We start from the raw sequence: 18669 nt of genomic DNA, 5'->3' as shown, positions 1-18669 counted from the left end.
GAGATCCTGGATGGAATTAAAATGGCAACAGAATGATTTGCTACCCATAAACATTCCCAGGCACCTTCAGAATGACCAGATGAATTTGCCTCGTTACCTAACTCTTAGGAGTCCGGTGGTGCAGATGTCCTTAAAGTCCCTACCCAATGTACCGTAACCGGTTTCCCAGACTGGACACATTCAGCACACATTGACTGTTGCCTTGCCCCACAAGAACAATCAGACCTTTGGAAGACTATTAAAAAGAAGAAAAATCATTAATGACCTGCACATTTCCAAATAACGGGTAATGCAAGATAATTAACAATAAATGACTGCTGAATAGTGTAGACTAGGTTTAATTTATTTTCTCACCTGATGACTCTGGCATCTGGTAGACTACAAGATTGCTGGTTATTGGGCAGAGAGGTATTTAGAGGCATGAGTGGTAAGAGGGAGAAATGTTTATCCAAAAGGCGTAGGACAGTGACGGTGCTTTGGAAAGAAAGAGAGTGGCCATGCTGCTGTGTCCACTCCATTCTCTGGCCAGGTGTGCGTACACATGGTGGCACTCTGTGTTCATGGCGATGACCACAGTTTTCATTATCACCTTGCCTTTTCCTCCCCTCTGTGCTTTGTCTCCTTTCAGGTTACTGATTTAATTCCTGTGACACCCAATGCGAGATGTGTTTGCTTCCTGAGGATAAAAACTGGCCAGATTTTGTATATTCTCCCTTGACTTTTTTCTACAGTGTTTAGCATGATCATTATGTGCACTATTTTGACCAACTGTGTATTCATGACTTTTAGTAACCCTCCTGAATGGTCGAAGAATGTGGAGTAAGTAGCTCATTTATTTATTTTTCTGCCAGCTTGTTTTAAGTATTTTTAGTCACTGAATCTTGCACTGCACAGCTTATCCACCAAGGAAGAAAGTTATTGCCCACTTTTCACGTCACAAAGATGTGTGAGGATACATGTGGAATTTAAGAGATATCCTTAGAGGTCAACTCTAGAAAGAGAAAGTATGCCCTGGAAGTTACTGCTCATCACCTCTGCCCTTTCCTGTGTCAGCCAATGCTTTGACTTGCTGCCCCATCACTATCTTGTACCCTCAGTTCCTGATGATACTGCCTTCTCCTCCAACGTTAGCTTTCCCTTTCTTTTTGACTTGTCTCAAGTTAAATTAGCTGTGGGGCCTCCTCGCCTGGTTCAAAACGATCGTGTGCTAGGTGGCAATACAGAGTTTTTTCTTTGCAGTACCCGTCAGGGCCCAGTGCAACATTCCAGAGTTCTTGGTTTGTACGTTTCAGTAATTTTCATTTGAAGCCTCCCTTTCTCTTCCTCACTTCCTTTCTGCTGCATTGGCTGTGTCCTTTCTGTTTTGTCTCTGTTAGTCGAAGCCACCCGTCGGCAAGTGTTATCTTAAAAGATTCATTTAAAGTTTCTGTCTGTTCAGAAATTACCTCAAGATATCCATTTCTTTGACAGGTACACGTTCACAGGGATTTATACATTTGAATCACTAGTGAAAATCATTGCAAGAGGTTTCTGCATAGATGGCTTTACCTTTTTACGGGATCCGTGGAACTGGTTAGATTTCAGTGTCATCATGATGGCGTAAGTTCTCTGCTTACTTTATTGGTGTGCTGGGTGTGGTGGTACTCTTGGGTGTGTTTGTATGACCGTTTGTAAGTGTGAGTTTGTGGGCTTAGTTGTATGAGGAATTAATGGATAACCATGTAAGGTGGTATGGACTTACGCCTACGATTCTTGCTTATGAGGGCCTCTTGCGGTTCAGGAAATGACAGCATGTATAGATGGGAGATGGTGAGCAGAGGCTTGACAGCTGGGAGAGAAAGTAGGAAGTGATTTCCCATTGACACTCCCTCATATTTTATTTTCCCCTACAGCATTGACCAGGGGTCGCACAATTATCACTAGGCGGCCTCGGTGAAGACCTCAGATTTTTTAGGTGTAAACCTTAGGCTGGAACTCAGTGTCCTGGGTATGTTATATCCCATGTAATTTCATGAGGCTATCCAGATGTTGTGGAATTCAGAGCATATTTCAGAGTCAAAACATGAGCCAAGTGTATCCAATCTGGTCACTTGGTAAAGAATTACCGACCAGAGCTTCAAACTATTTTTACTAGGGAGCAGTGTAACACCACATTGGTATGCTAGGGTAATCTGTGTTGTTTTAACAATGAAAATGTATCTCTTTGGGAAGTTTAGCTGGTGATAGAAGAGTTATAGCAGAGTTTATTTTTATTTTCAAGTTGGGAAAGTACTTTGTGGTTTGGTAGGGGCTAAGTGTGTTGTATAGATTGTGTGTGTGTTTATGTGTTGCACACAGACGTGTAAGAAATTGAGTGCATTTGTGTATGTATGGGTCTGAACATCAGATAGAAAAATGTATTGCAACTGTAAAGTGTGAATGAATGATATGCATTGAATATTTGAAACTGGAACTTTGACTTTCTGTTATATTAAGACAATTTCTAGCTTTCCAGCATTATGAATACACATGGGTGTTCATTTAAAATTTAAGTGTCCTTGCTAGGCACAGAGCTGGTGAGCACTTAACACGATATTGGCACTTAACACAGTGCCACAGTGCCACATTGGCACTTAAATGAGCACTTTACACAATATTGGCTCTGATCCCATGATCTAGATTTTTCCTGAGCCCTGTTTTTGTATGTCACGGGCTAAAACTTCATCTGTAGGCATGACTGCAAAGATGTGCATACAACTCTTAGATAAGTCATTTATGCAGAGATTTTAGGCATTTTTGCCATTGTCAACTAGGGAGTTACTTTAATGTAGATTTGTTTTTATGAGACTCCTGTTGCAGAAATTTGTCTCCTTTTCCTAAGAAATTGTTCATAAAACTTGGAGACATAAGCCTTTGAATACCTCCTGGCCTTCCTTTTTACTAAAAAAAAGTGAATGGACTAAGTAGTCATTCTGATTGGGATCTGCACATCACAATGCCGAGGAAGAAAGGAAGCCCTAGGAACCTTCTGGTGGTATCACTTCTTTCAAATACACTTTTGAATTCTCCTTGCCCAATTGAAAAGAAAATGTGTTCCCTAAATGTTTATATTTTGAAACTTTTCTTTTTCAAGGAAATAAATGAAATCATAGCTTGTATATAAGACCCTTTCTTACCCCCGTTCTCAAACCCTCGCCCAGTGGTACCATTACAAGTTAACTTTGGTTTGATTCTGCAGGTATATAACAGAGTTTGTAAACCTAGGCAATGTTTCAGCTCTACGCACTTTCAGGGTACTGAGGGCTTTGAAAACTATTTCGGTAATCCCAGGTAAGATGGCCCGGGGTTGGTGTTAGGTGTTGGGTTAGGGCCCTGACGTGACGTATTGTACTTTTTGTTTTGTTGTGGTTTTGTTTTTTTTCCTTTGGTGTTTGTGTTTGTGTCCGTGTTTGTCATTTGTGTCTGTGCGTGACCTCCCTTACTACAGATATGTGACAGAGTTTGTGGACCTGGGCAATGTCTCAGCGCTGAGAACATTCAGGGTTCTGCGAGCTTTGAAAACTATCTCTGTAATTCCAGGTGAGAAAATTTAAACACAAGACTGACTTTGCCTCATCTCCTCTCTCTCCTCCATTCATTTTGCCCACCACGTTCTGAAGCGGCATCAGCACAGCTGATATGGCCTTGCATTCCGCATGTTTGTCCTGGGAGACGTTCCCTGGAATGGCTCTTTGGTCCTTAGCAGTATCTCTGACAGTGCTTGCTAGGCATGCGGCCCCCATTCCATCCATGCTTTGAAAAAGCACGTGCTTAAGAATCACTTGGATCTTACAATATCTGAAAGAATTGTCACGGAGCTAGCTGTCTCTTTGAATATCGATCACTTGCTTCCTAGCCTCATGGAATTACAGTAATTTTAACATTCACCATCATTCCATTGCTTACGATTTCTAGGCTTCCTATCGCATGGTTTGCTGATGGGATGTTATTCGAAGAATTGTACTTTTATTGTTACTGTGTTAATGGAATTATTTAATCACAGAAGAGACCTTACCCAGTTAACTAGTCCGGTGTTCCAGACAAATTTAAGAGCCTGAACTTTAATAATCACTGTCTATCACATTCTGTTGCTGTCTGTTTCACTAGAATAAGAACCAGTAGACATCTACTACATATATATTGAGAGACCATTCTCAAACATAAATCCCAGTGAAAGCTTATGCAGGTGCTGTTAAAAAAAAAAAGTCAAAGGTAAGATAAGATACGTCTAAACATGTGGGCAAACAAAAAAGTACAGAAACTTCATAAGACAAAAAAAAAAAAGGAATCCGCGGGTGGCTGAGAGGTAGTTGATTGACAGTCTCTCTAAAATTTTTGCCTTTTTTTTTTCTTGGTTCTGGTTGAGCTAGCTCAGTGGTTCTTAACCTTTTGAAGGTTTTGGATCCTTTTGAGAACCAGATGAAAGGTCACAGGCACCCCCACACACACCAAAGCCCACCTGTGGCCCCCAGGTTGAGATTCATTAATTTAATTCAAATCCTTTCTACCAGGTAATAACTATTTTTCTAAAGACCAGTCTTGAAATCTGGAAGGAAAGATATTTTAGTTAGTCTGCTAACTAAGATATTGTTGGCAGAAATGTGGCAGAAGTCAAGACTACGTTGTTGCTGGTTCGACTTTGGTTATGTTCAGGAGTTTTCAGGGAAGACTCCCGAGAGGCCAGGCTTTCCACTGCAGTTTTGTAGAAACAGGGACATGAAGAACAGAGGCATCCTATTCCTGGCATCACGTGGCTCTTCTCCTTGTGGCTGAACCAAAAATAATTCCTCTTTTCCCCTTTTCAACACGTTATCTAGATATCAGATGCAGAGAGAGGGAAGCACAGAGGTAGAATCCCAGAGAGGGAAGACTTAGAATGTAGCTTACTGAGAACCTCAGGAAGGTAAACCTCAAGTTTCTCCATTTACAGATTTGGGCTATGAAGCGGGCCAGTAAATTATGGCCCTATTAAAAATGAATTCCAGGGCTTCCCTGGTGGCGCAGTGGTTGAGAGTCTGCCTGCCGATGCTGGGGACACGGGTTCGTGCCCCGGTCCGGGAAGGTCCCACAGGCCGCGGACCGGCTAGGCCCGTGAGCCATGGCCGCTGAGCCTGCGCGTCCGGAGCTTGTGCTCCGCAACGGGAGAGGCCACAACAGTGAGGGGCCCACGTACCACAAAAAATAAAATAAAATAAAAAAAATTCCGGGCTTCCCTGGTGGCGCAGTGGTTGAAAGTCCGCCTGCCGATGCAGGGGACGTGGGTGCGAGCCCCGGTCCGGGAAGATCCCACATGCCGCGGAGCGGCTAGGCCCATGAGCCACAAGTACTGAGCCTGTTCTCTAGACCTCGCAAGCCACAACTACTGAGCCCATGTGCCACAACTACTGAAGCCTGCACGCCTAGAGCCCGTGCTCCGCAATAAGAGAAGCCACCAGTGAGAAGCCCGTGCACCGCAACAAAGAGGAGCCCCAGCTCGCCGCAACTAGAGAAAGCCCGTGTGCAGCAACAAAGACCCAATGCAGCCAAAAATAAATAAATTTATTAAAAGAAAAAGAAAAAGAATTCCTTGGGACTTCCCTGGTGGTCCAGTGGCTAAGACTCGGTGCTCCCAGTGCAGGGGGCCTGGGTTTGATCCCTGGTCAGGGAACTAGATCCCACATGCCACAACTAAGAATTTGCATGCCACAACTAAAAGATCCCGTGTGCTGCAACTAAGACCCAGTGCAGCCAAATAAATAAATATTTTTTAAAAATGAATTCCTTTATTTTTAGCAATGGTAGCTTACTGCTTATCAACCAGAGGCTGGGTGTCAGTTGGAGTATATTCTCCTTGGCAAAAAACTATAACCCTGACTTATCAAGGTTTATTTCCTAGCCATTTCAAATCCGTTTGACAGAAAATTCAGCTCATTCTCTAGGCAGCTTCATGAAGCTTGTTGATGGCAGCCTAACCCTTAGGCAGGCCTTGTCTTATTATTTTTTTTTAAGACATCTGTACCACCAAATCTTTACTTTCATTTTTCCTTTGGTCTCTTTCCTCCTCTGGCCTCTTTTAAATATGATCCCATGTTTTCTGCTCACTTCCCCCAGCGTACTCCGCAAGGCATCTGTCTCTTTATGCTCTTGTGATCTCAAAACTTCTCTTCCAGAATTAAATTGGAAAGCTGCGTTCTGCTCACTAACTAGGGCAGCAGGTGCTGTCTCTGCTCCAGCTCTTAGCCTCTGTCTCTGTCTCTGCTGTATGATTAACTTCTGACCACAGCATTTCTGCAAGATAACTCTTGACTGATGTCACGTAATTTATCCTTATTACTTTAGTTTTATAGATATATGTTCATGTCTAGTTTTATATTCTGTATATACAAATATATATTTATAAGCACAGTGCCTGGCCCATAGTAGTCCTCCATAAATTGATTTTAGCAGTAGCAATTATAAAGAAGAAACCTAAACCCAAAGAAAGGGTTTGTATGAAGATTTAGACACCAGCTTCACAGTTTGAAATAGATTCCTGGATTCCTATTTCTAGAAGCACCCCGCAACTGAGATGGCTTTGGGAGGCTTTGGAAAATAACTTTAAGGGGTAATAAAGCCAATAATAGATCACTATCAGTGAATGGTATAATTGATACTTGAATTAAAGTGTGACTTTTAATCCCAAGTCCTTTTGCTCCCCATTCTACGTGTAGAGGGCTATTGCCTTGTTCCTACCTGCCTGTTACCCAGGTCTCCTTCCCAGGTGGTAACACCAGTGTATGAGGCAGTAGACCTGGGCCCTCTCTTGACTGGAAATCTAAGTCATTTTGACTCCACAGTTACAGAGTTGGGCCATAGTTCCCTCTGAGTAAAAGCCATTGCTTTGGGCACCAAGTTTTCTCATAGGCCACTTCAGTGGAATTGTTGCTTTCTTTTGCCTTTTCCTGCTCCCGGTTTCATGATCGGCTTTTTGTGTTTTTTTTTTTAACATCTTTATTGGAGTATAATTGCTTTACAATGGTGTGTTAGTTTCTGCCTTATAACAAAGTGAATCAGTTATACATATACGTATGTTCCCATATCTCTTCCCTCTTGCGTCTCCCTCCCTCCCACCCTCCCTATCCCACCCCTCTAGGTGGTCACAAAGCACGGAGCTGATCTCCCTGTGCTATGCGGCCGAAGCTGCCAAAAACAGGAGTGAGAGCAGCCACAGAACTGATGTGGGACCTGCAAGTTCTCACAGAGCTCTTTATGAGAGTTTTCCCTTTCCTAGAGCACTCACCCTGCTCACCTGGCTGATGCCGTGCTCCCTCTTAGCATCTTTGGTATTGATAGATACTCTGAATGTGTCAGGGCAGAGTCAGGACTCCTGAAGATTGGAGACTACAGTGCACCAGTTAGCTCCAGCCTTTTATACAAGAGATACTTGGATTTAGAGCCTTCTAGTGGCTTAGAAAAGACTAAACTCACATCCTGACCCTTTTTATTTGCCAACTCGAGACCTGGATACCTATCATTCATGGTTTCCCTTCTGCTTCGGAGAACTCAACTTGAAGAACAGTGCCATGCAAACTGTGCTAAAAGGGTCAGTTATAGGAAAAGACCCTTTTAATATTTTCTTTGGTCTGGAACTTGCTGGATTCAACTTGACATTGAAGTATTCTGTGGAGAATGTCCTATACCTTAAAACTTTGTTTTCACTTTGTGTTTATCTGGGTACAGAAATGAACTTCTAAGTGACTTTGTCAGAATTTTCATCTCCTGCGTGCTTTGGCCATGAGCCACGGGACTAACATGCCCCCAAGATAGGGTGGACATCTCAAAGAAGGTGTCTCAGGGTTTTCTTAGAGTGTAGCACTTAATGGTATAAATAAAACTGGTTGGGAGGGCCTCGCTGCCAGTCCCTTTTCATTTCCATCATCATTTAAATGGCTCCCCAAAGCACTACTTCTGTTGGTCATTTTGCTCTCTTTCGAGCTGTAATTTCTTGATTATTTTTCTCTTGGATTTGTTATTTCTCTTTCATTTCTGTTACCGTCTCTCTCTCTTTACCTGTGGTATCAGATAAGAAGCAGGGGAAATGAGAGGCCCTTCTCCGTCCCACCCCAATATTCACAAAGAAGGTGTTTTCTTTAAATGTGCCCATTATGAATGTGGCAATTTCTGTTGCACTGTGAAGGGGGATAGAAAGTGTTTTAAGACTCTATTCAGAGTCATTGTTTCTTTTAAATTATTCTAGTGATTAATCCAGTTGCTTTTGTGTTTCTCCTTTTTCCACACTGTTTCTCAGGAAAGACAGCTGAAGTTTACCACAGTGGTCCTGATTGGAGCAACACTGAGAACTCCCAGCGCCCCCTCCCAGTCCCACCTTTGAGAGCTCGTTTAGTTGCGGTCAGGCTTTGATACGAATCTAGTCTTGAGTAAATAAATCAAGGGCCCCCCAAGTCTCTCCCACATTACTCTTGATCTGAAGAACCTGCAAGTCACTGTGAGGACTGAATCTGCAGCAGGGAAGGTGACCTGGCATGACTGTACCCCAGGACTCGTCTGGACCGAGCCAGACTGTGGGACCGGGGAGTTGTTCTTCCCCCTGTTGTGAGAGCTGCTTGTTACTGCTGTTGACGCCTGTTCTGATGTTCATTTTGTAGGAGGGGTAGCTCGTGTTGCTTCAAACCAGTTAGATTTCTCAACCTGAACCACGAACTAGGAAAGATAAATTGACTTTATTTATAATCTGGCATCAACATGGTGGAAGATCTTGATCCCAGCATGCATGGCTGATTTCTCTGGACTTAGCACATAAGCAGGCTTTGTTCATTTGTTTAAGGGATTGCTGGGCCTTGGGAAAGGTGACAGGAGGTTCAGAGGCGCCTTTGGACGTAGAGCGGAGTAAAATTCTGTGACAGCGGCTTCACCTGCTTCTCAAAATTTCTTAAGTGTCCGACTTCCTGTCTGGTAGCTGACCTTTCTGTACATTGGGTCCAGCTGTCTTTCCTTGTTCTGTAGTAAATCTATTAACGACTTCTGCTCAGACACGTCCCAGTGCTAGTGAACGTTCGCCCCTTCTTCTCGCTGTCCAATTTGCCGCCACGTGGCTTCTGTGTCACACTCTGTTGTGTAGGAGTCACATGAAGGAGCTTACTGCTCTGTTTCGGATTATTAGTTTCCTTGCGTATTCTGGTATGTGGTGTTATGAACCAGTCGAGGAAGTAAGACAGTTTATCCTCACAACCAGAACAGTGGCATTCTCCATTCTTGCATGCCTCGGGTCAGAAATTCTACCAGCAACTTCTTACTTTTTTTGTCCCGTGTTGCTTGTTGCTGGGGGAGCACTTTTGCTTGGCTGTGTTTACTAGTATGTGGCAGCCACTGCTGGCAAGACTATGAAGGTTGAGCTTAAGAAAAACATTGATGGGACTTCCCTGGTGGCGCAGTGGTTGAGAGTCGGCCTGCCGATGCCGGGGACGTGGGTTCGTGCCCCGGTCCGGGAGGATCCCACGTGCCGCGGAGCGGCTGGGCCCGTGAGCCACGGCCGCTGAGCCTGCGCGTCCGGAGCCTGTGCTCCGCAACGGGAGAGGCCACAACAGTGAGAGGCCTGCGTACCGCAAAAAAAAAAAAAGAAAGAAAGAAAAGCATCGATGGCGTCATTTCCATAAATTGGCATCAGTGTCTGCAGATATGGTCATTTGCAGTTATCAACACTGATGGAAGGAAGAAGAGTCTTGGCTGAGGCCTGTGTGTAACCCAGCAACCATTTACATTTAATATTGCTAAGGAATTGTGTGCCTGACTTCACTTACAGATATGAAGTTACATCACCTTTCTTCTTCCTGTGCCTTCCTCTAATTTTCTCCTAACAATCTGGATGAGAATCTTAGAGAGTAAACTTTTTGGTTGGCCATAGTGTTATTTAGTGATCATTTTTGCTTAATTAAGTTTTGTTCCTTTGAGACCCTGTGAAGTATAAGCGGCTGAATACCATTTCCAACTTAAGTCTCTATTTTAACCTTCTTGAAAGTTGAAAGAACTCCACAGAGGAGTTGATCTAAGCCTCAGACTTCAAAGGAAAACACTTGAAAATTTTTTTTTAGCTTTCTGGACTCATGTGTACAGATTTCTTCAGCAGTGCCGTCTGGTTTATGGAGAAGAGATGCTGAACCAGCCGACTGTGAGTGTTCAGGCCAATCCCCAGAAAAGTGAGGAGTTCCATGTAGGGTTGGTGTATTATTTGAGCATCTCTGGTTGCAAGTAAAAAGATACAGGAGTACTTCAAGGAAACTACGGGCTGAAATGCTTTGGGGCTTCTGGAAGCCAGTGAAAGCAGAATGCAGAGCCAGAAAGCCCCAGACACCAGGGAGTACCTTGTCTTCATCTTTCTCTTCTCCATGCTCCTATTTCCTTTTTCTGTCCCTTAGAATGCTGTCTTGACTTCACAGACATATCCTAACATCATGATAGAATATGGCTACCATTTAGCTTCCAGATTTATATATTATCATTCCCACCACATGAAAAGGCTACTGGACTGTCTCTTGTCCCATTCTATATTCCTGGAGGACAGGATCTAGATTTAGGTCAGGTGTGCACCCCGACATCTAACTACTAAGAGAAGGTCACTTCCTACAAACAAGGCTGCTGGGAGCCCACCCTTATGGAACAGAAGATAGTTTGAGCTCATAGCCTGGAATGTCCTGTTGTATGGGCTTGGAACTGTCCAAAGAGTTCCCAGCCCAGGAAAATCAGATTAGACTTATGCTAAAATTGTATGTTTTTAAAAACTAATTAATGTCACAAATAACATTGGTTTGACTATTTTAAAGTTTTATCCTCTTGTTACTAATACAAATGACAGCTTACAGCTCATTTCTCAATTCATTAAAATAGAAGTAGAAAGGGCCTTGAACTATCATCCAGTATTCAGACAAGTGATTGTCTGAACCATTCAGGAGAGATGGCTATATAAGCTCTTCATAAAGAAGTCCAGGAAAATAAACTTTACAGCCATTCTTCAGTGACCTAGTCAACTACTCTTTTTTTTTAATTTATTTTTTATTGACGTATAGTTGAATTACAATGTTGTGTTAATTACTGCTGTACAGAAAAGTGACTCAGTTATACATATACATACATTCTTTTTCATATTCTTTTCCATTATGGTTTATCAACTACTCTTTTTTAAAAATCACTCTTTGACTTTGAAAGCAGAGCTGTATAATTTTAGGAGCCTAGAATTGACTTATCGACCCAACATACACCTGCCTCAACCCAGCCAAATACAGTGAAGGACTTTTCTATTCCTTTAGCAACTTATTGAAATGAGTTCCAGAACACTGGAACAATTTTTACTTCTTTATAGCTGCCTTTTATTCTATACCACCAATACCTTCTTACCTAGCTGTGTGATTATGATACAATTTTCCAGGACTTCGGAATAAAAGATTGAAACTTCAGCTACTAAATCACGAACAAGTAAATATCTCTGCCCTATTTTTAAAGACTTTTAGAGGGACCTCCCTGGCGGTCCAGTGGTTAAGACTCTGCGCTTCCACTGCAGGGGGCACGGGTTTGATCCCTGGTCGGGGAGCTAAGATCCCACGTGCCACAAGGCACAGTTAAAAAGATTTCAAAAAGAAAAAAAAACCATAACACTTTTAGAGACGATTCTTCAGCTTCTCCTCCACTGCCCACTGCCGGTGCTCCTGTGTTTATCCATGTTCTGTGTATGAGGAAATGAGACCGGGAGGTGACCTTAAGTTTGTTCTGAAACACAGTAGGTCGTAAATAGTGGCTGAGCCAGGATCAGAATTCCTGCTTTCTGATTCCTGCCTTGTGCTCTTTCTGAACAGCCCTGTGAGGAGACAAGGAATCAGGCCAGAAATGCCTTATCCCTGGAGCCCAGGCAAGCTCTTCCTAATCCCTTTGGTGGCCACAGTGTCCATGGAAGGCCCGCCCTGTGAGCAAACATAAGCCTTTGCACACTGCCACGTCTCTACAGTCTAACTCTTGGCTCTTTTTTCTTTAATTTCCCTGACATCCCTTTCAGGATATCTGTATGAAAGAAAGCTTCTTACTCATTTACTCTTTCAATAAAGAACTTAAAAACATATTAAGTGTCTGCTTTGTGCCAGGGCTTGTGCTAGGCACAGAATCCATTACCACCATTGGACTCAACTTTGAAAATTCTAGGTAGTCACTTGCAAAATACAGCAAAAGAAGAGTCACGTCCACACCACCCATTAGATCACCATCGTACGAGGTTAGCCATGCAGTGTCGTTATCCCATTATCCTGTCTCTTTGAGGAGGGCAACATATGTATGATAGGGATAGCTAACAGGTAGTAAGTACCAGGCACTGTACTTGGTATTTAACATTCATTATCTTATTTAAACCTCACAACAGCCCAGCGAGGTTGATATTTTAAATACCTTTTACAAACGAGTAAACTAAGGTTCAGACAAAAATGGTTAACATTTGATTCATTTATTGTGTGCCAGGTGCTGTGTTAAGTGTTTGTATGAATCATGCTTAATCCTCGCAACAGCCCTATGATATTCTACTATAATCATCCCCATTTTAAAGATGAAAACACTGAGATCCAAGGAGGTTAGGTTTATTGCTCAGGCCACGTAAGTAAGTTGTATAACTTGATTAAGATTAGTAATTATCTACCCAGACTCAGGATTAGAATTGGGATTAGGGTTAGGATCAGAGCCAGGGTTAGGATTTCTGTAGAATTTCAGTGTGATAGTCGTGTCTTCAGAAGTAGATTAGGGGGCTTCCCTGGTGGCGCAGTGGTTGGGAGTCCGCCTGCCGATGCAGGGGACGCGGGTTCGTGCCCCGGTCCGGGAAGATCCCACGTGCCGCGGAGCAGCTGGGCCCGTGAGCCATGGCCGCGGAGCCTGCGCGTCCGGAGCCTGTGCTCCGCAACCAGAGAGGCCACAGCAGTGAGAGGCCCGCATACCGCAAAAACAAAACAAAACAAAAGAAGTAGATTAGGGATAAGATCCCTCTTGAGGCCTGTGTGTCAAGGCTCTGTGTCTGCCTGCTGTCCGTCCTGGTGTTTTGGCACCCCGGGAGTGCTCAGTGCTTTCTTGGCCATGTATTATGGTTTATGGTTAGCTGATGTGTGAGCATATGTCCAGGAGAGCCACATGTAGACTCAGTCTTGATCCAAACATCACGAGCCCACAACCATACTTTCCTTTGCCTCCTATCACTGATCTCTCCCTGTGCAGTTAAGAAATCTGCCCGCAGATTCAAATTTGAACCAGTGGCTTGCATTTAAACCGCCAATTCAAGTGGGTTATATGTTATTTTAAACTTTTTCAAGTTTTTAATCTAGGACAGAAAAAAGATATAGTATATGTGATGCAGAGAAGGTATATTTTTTAGTGGAAATAGAAACCACAAATACTAGATTGTTACTGATTAACCTTTTCAATACATGGGCATTTCCAGAGCTCTTGGGAAAATATTATTGTACCTTCTCACCTATTATTGGCTTTTAAACTTGCCTGTAGTTCTCTTTCCAAACTGGAAGCCTCCTCAATTCCTGATTTTCTATTTGTTTATTCAGCTAATATTTACTGAGTACCTTGTGGGCTAAGCCATGCAGATACACCTGTGAACAAGGCAGACATAATTAACTATAACCATGATAAATACTACAGAGGAAGTAAAAGGTGCTATTAAAATAGTAATAGTAGGGGAGGGAGAAGAGTCGTAAAGTCAGGGAAGGCTTTCTGGGGGAACTGCTCTTTAAGCGAGAGTGGAGGATGAATAGGAAACAGGCAGGAGGGACAAGAGAAGGGAAGGAAGCATTCCAGGCAGAGGGAACAGCATGTGTGGCAACACTGAGGCAAGTAAGACCTTGACTCATCTGAGTCGCTGAGAAGCAGTCAGAGACAGGGAAGTGCTTCCAGGAAGAAGAGAGCCACATGCTGGAGAAGGGACTTCCTTTTTCAAAAAATATTGACTTAAAAATTGATGCCCCTGGAAGAGTTGATAATACCGCCGCCCCACTGTTATTCCCATGGTGTAAATGGTGAAGTGGCCGTGCTTCATGGGCGGCCCTGTGGGGCAGACTGAGAGCCGTGGCGGAGCGGGGAGGCTGGGGGAGGTGGGGAGGGCTGTGGGATGACTCTGACTCTGGGGGTTCTCTCCCCTCAGGCCTGAAGACCATCGTGGGCGCCCTGATTCAGTCCGTGAAGAAGCTGTCGGATGTGATGATCCTGACAGTGTTCTGCCTGAGTGTCTTTGCCTTGATCGGACTGCAGCTCTTCATGGGAAACCTGCGGAACAAGTGTGTGGTGTGGCCCATAAACTTCAACGAGAGCTACCTTGAAAATGGCACCAAGGGCTTTGACTGGGAAGAGTACATCAACAATAAAAGTAGGTGGCCCCGTCTCTGCAAGTGGGGAAGAAAAAGTCTTCCAGAAAGGAAGGCCGGGACTGCTGGAAGGAGCCTTGTGAACTTACTCCCTTCCCTTGAGGTCGGATTATGTTCAGAAGCTCTCAGATATCAGCCCCCTCTCCCTCTCTCTCTTTTCTCTCCCTTTAATAGCAAAAACGAAACTTTAGATCTTTTTCACATGTACCCCTAAACTTTTGCTTTGAAAATCAGGCTTAGAAACTTGATAAAAATCCTCTTTTCCCTGAGATATGTAAACATTTAATTTATAGAGTATATACCTAGTAAGGTTTCTGAATGCTACTTAGACCTTAGGAATCAATCTGGTCTTAGGGAGTCGAGTAATCTCTAAGTAATCATTTGATCCTATTACAGTTAAGGAGTTTTAACAAGTTCATTTCAGGAACCAAGGCGCTTGGGTCTTGCCCTTAGAATATTTGGTATAGTAGTACTTCTGTAAAACAATGGGGGAAAGTTAGCAGTCTCACTGTTAGTCACTCCTGAGGAATAAAGGCAGTTAGTATCTACAAGAAAGTGTTGCAAAGGGGATTTCAGGGACGCGAAAGGCAAACGTGCCTTCTGATTTAAAGTGGGGCATGGTAACTAGCAATCAGTTTATCTTTGGTAGAGAGAAGTTATAAGGATAGAAGAGTAGAGTGGTGTAAAAACCCTTTGATTCAAGTGCTAGAACGTGGCATACAGATCTGAAGGACGAGTAGAAGTCAGGTGTCTGTGAAAAGGACATTGCACTAAAGGCTACACAGCAGCACTTTTCATTGTTAAATATATATAGGAAAATAGTTAATGGGAAAGAATTCTTATCAGGTTTCACTGCTGTCAGAAAAGATTTATGTGAGCTAAAATCAATAACTGTTTATTCTCTCATCCACTGAAATCTGACTTATTCATTTCCTGCCTCTTCAAACTTTTCTAGCAAATTTTTACACAGTGCCTGGCATGCTGGAACCTTTGCTCTGTGGGAACAGTTCTGATGCTGGGTAAGTAGCTCACCTAATTTTATTCTCCTCCCTTAAAATAATTGGTCAGACAAAAATGGACAGTCTGTTCTCTTTCTTTGTGCTCAGATCCTTAGTGGGCCCGACGTATTGGGTGACTCAGATTTTCTTTCTGTCTTATATTTGTCCGTCCAAAGTTGACATTTCACTAGTAGGTGAAGGTGTCCATAGTCTGAAGCCAAAATTAAAGATGTAAAAGGCTAAAGACAGAATCTATAACATCAGATATCTTGCCTGTCTCTTGAAGACTCTCCTCATTCTATCCTAACACAATTAATAAAATATCGAATAAGGACACCGTCTTCATGATAGGTTAGCACCCAAGGCTGACCCAGAACATGCCGGGCCAGACAACGTGGGGGAGGGGAAAGAGTTGCAATGTAATATCTTTTCCCCTTTTTATACTGTGGCAAAATACACGTAACATAAAATTTGGTCTCTTAACCATTTCTACATGTACAGTTCAGTGGTATTAAGTATGCTGATGTTGTTATGCGACCATCACCACCATGCATCTCCAGAACTCTTCCTCTTCCTACCGTGAAACTCTGTACCCAATAACTCCCCATTCTCCCCTCCACTCAGCCCCTGGTGACCACCATTCTACTTTCTGTCTCTATGATTTTGACCAGTGTAAGTACCTTACTTAAGTAGAATCATACAGTAATTGTCTTTCTGCAACTGGCTTATTTCACTTAGCATAATGTCCTCAGGGTTCATCATGTTATAGTATATATATGTCAGAATTTCCTTCCTTTTTAAGGCTGAATAATATTCCGTTGTATGTATATATCACATTTTGTTTATCCATTCATCTGTCAGTAGACACTTGGGTTGTTTCCACATTTTAGCTCTTGTGAATAATGCTGCTATGAACATGAGTGTACAGCAACAAAGTTTAGTCCTGATTCCGCTACTTCTAGACTTTTGGCAAGCCATTTAACTTATGTGAGCCTCAGTTTCTTCATCTAAAAACGGATTTAATCATGTTCTCACTTTCTCAAAGGGTTATGTAAGGATCCAGTTACATAACATATGTGAAAGTGCTTTGTAAACAGAGGGCTATATAAATGTAGGGTGTAGTGTCATTATTTAGAGTCTATTGGTAAATACAGGAGTTGGTGTTTTAAGATGACATGACGACTAGAAGTTCATTTAATTTCTGTATTGAAGTAGATACTAGAAATTACGCTGAAATAAATACCAGGCGAGTCTCAAAGCAGAACTGTTACAATCAAGGTCACTGAAATCCCCAGTATGACCTGGTTGTCACAGTGGGTGTGAAGGGAATCGAGACGATTAAGAGGAACTTGTAGCCGTTTGTCATTTCGGATAGCAGCTAAGTTAAATTGGGTTGAATTGCACATTGATATGAATCTAGGACAGTGATTCTCAAATTTTGGCATGCATAAGAATCATCTGACACGCCCCTTGAAATACAGATTCCTGGACCCCACATCCAGAGCCTTTATTCCTAGGTCTCGGGTAGGTCATAGGAATCAACAGTTTTCAGGTGATTCTGATCCTTGACTGTCCCCATGACATCATTTTTTGAAAAATTGACCTTGCTGCTTTGTTTCTTTCCTCTTTTTCTTTTCTTTAATTCCTGTTTGTTGGCCTGTAATAAATAACCATCTATGTGTTTATTATCTCCAAGGTCATAGAGATGCCTTACAGCTGATGACTGGGTAGGATTACATTGAAAAGCCGTTTGTTTCCCTTTCTTTCCTCAGGCAATGCCCAGAGGGATACCAGTGTATGAAAGCAGGAAGGAACCCCAACTATGGTTACACAAGCTTTGACACTTTTAGCTGGGCCTTCTTGGCATTGTTTCGCCTTATGACCCAGGACTACTGGGAGAACTTGTATCAATTAGTAAGTAATACCTCTTTTTCGAGTGCTACCTCTTTTTCTTTGGTGATAGAATTTGCATGAGGATATGTGGGGCTGGGGATCTTCTGTGTGAGAGACCTTTGGTGAAGACGTTGTATAGGATCTTAGGATGGTATTTCTCAGAGTCAGCTGGTTTACAAAAGTAAGTGAATTCTCCCAGCTCTTGGCCCGGTCCTTTAATGCTCATCATGTGTAGCTGTAGAGGTTCACAGACTTGAGAGCCTCTTGCCTGGCCGGGGAATCTGCATTGTCTGCCTACTTCCTATCATTTCACCAGACCATCTTCAGTATTTCTCCTTCTGGATTTTTGGGCTTAGGGCATCTTTTTAAGAAATATTAAACACATTGTACAAGGCACTATGCTAGACATTATAAAGATGAGATTTTATCCACAGGGGTCTTGGATAAGATCTCGTCCATGTTTTGAAATTTGTAACACATTTGTATTTGTTCAAGAATGTTGTGACAGGGCTTCCCTGGTGGCGCAGTGGTTGAGAGTCCGCCTGCCGATGCAGGGGACATGGGTTCGTGCCCCGGTCCGGGAAGATCCCATATGCCGCGGAGCGGCTAGGCCCGTGAGCCATGGCCGCTGAGCCTGCGCGTCCGGAGCCTGTGCTCCACAACGGGAGAGGCCACAACGTTGAGAGGCCCGCGTAACGCAAAAAAAAAAAAAAAGAATGTTGTGATAGATTTTTTTTAAAAGGTCACTACTATTCTGTTGGACTGCTTTGGTGACTCTGGGCAAGTCGTTTAATTTTGCTGGTTGTGGTGGAGAAGTTAGTCTAGGTGACTGCTGAGGGTCTTCCAGTTTAGAGATTCTCTGACGATCCATTGTTTTCCATTTGAGTCTAGCATTTGGTAATGCAGATTAGTTTGAGGATAAGAAATGTGTTCCCCTCAGGCATGAAGGAAGCTCTTTAAGGGAAGTTTCTTATTCGTATCTCCTAGAACTCTTCCTTTCTGTTGTACAACCTAGTATTCCCTCAGGATTGAATCTTTCCCATGAAATATTTGTGACTTATGCTAAGTTACAGTTTGTGGTTGAGAAGAACAAAAATGCAAACTAAGTAATAGTGGGTCCCGTGTACATAACCTAAAACACAATTGTTCTTTGATGTCTATGTGCTTGCTCAAGGAATACTCAGTATTCCTTGAGTATTCCCCAAGGAGTACTCTTGGGATCCTCCTTCCTGTTTTCTTTTCCCTCCGCTATCCTTTATGTCATACCCCTCTTTAAAAACTCACCCTTCGGGGCTTCCCTGGTGGCGCAGTGGTTGAGAGTCCGCCTGCCGATGCAGGGGACGCGGGTTCGCGCTCCGGGCCGGGAAGATCCCACGTGCCGTGGAGCGGCTGGG

General features: G+C 43.1%; 1 protein-coding gene across 1 annotated transcript in view; it reads left to right on the top strand.

Moving 5' to 3' along the window:
• The window catches only part of SCN8A (sodium voltage-gated channel alpha subunit 8), a 118790-nt gene that overhangs the window by 27322 nt on the left and 72799 nt on the right, over window positions 1-18669 (top strand). Inside the window, exons 4-9 of the mRNA XM_032644826.1 lie at window positions 730-819; window positions 1471-1599; window positions 3467-3558; window positions 14165-14386; window positions 15340-15403; window positions 17155-17296. Coding sequence (XP_032500717.1) covers window positions 730-819; window positions 1471-1599; window positions 3467-3558; window positions 14165-14386; window positions 15340-15403; window positions 17155-17296 — 739 coding nt within the window. The remainder of the gene's footprint in view (window positions 1-729; window positions 820-1470; window positions 1600-3466; window positions 3559-14164; window positions 14387-15339; window positions 15404-17154; window positions 17297-18669) is intronic.

Source organism: Phocoena sinus, chromosome 10 (assembly GCF_008692025.1).
Source record: "Phocoena sinus isolate mPhoSin1 chromosome 10, mPhoSin1.pri, whole genome shotgun sequence".
In the NCBI taxonomy this organism is placed as follows: Eukaryota; Metazoa; Chordata; class Mammalia; order Artiodactyla; family Phocoenidae; genus Phocoena; species Phocoena sinus.
This window is presented reverse-complemented; position numbering and strand designations above follow the sequence as displayed.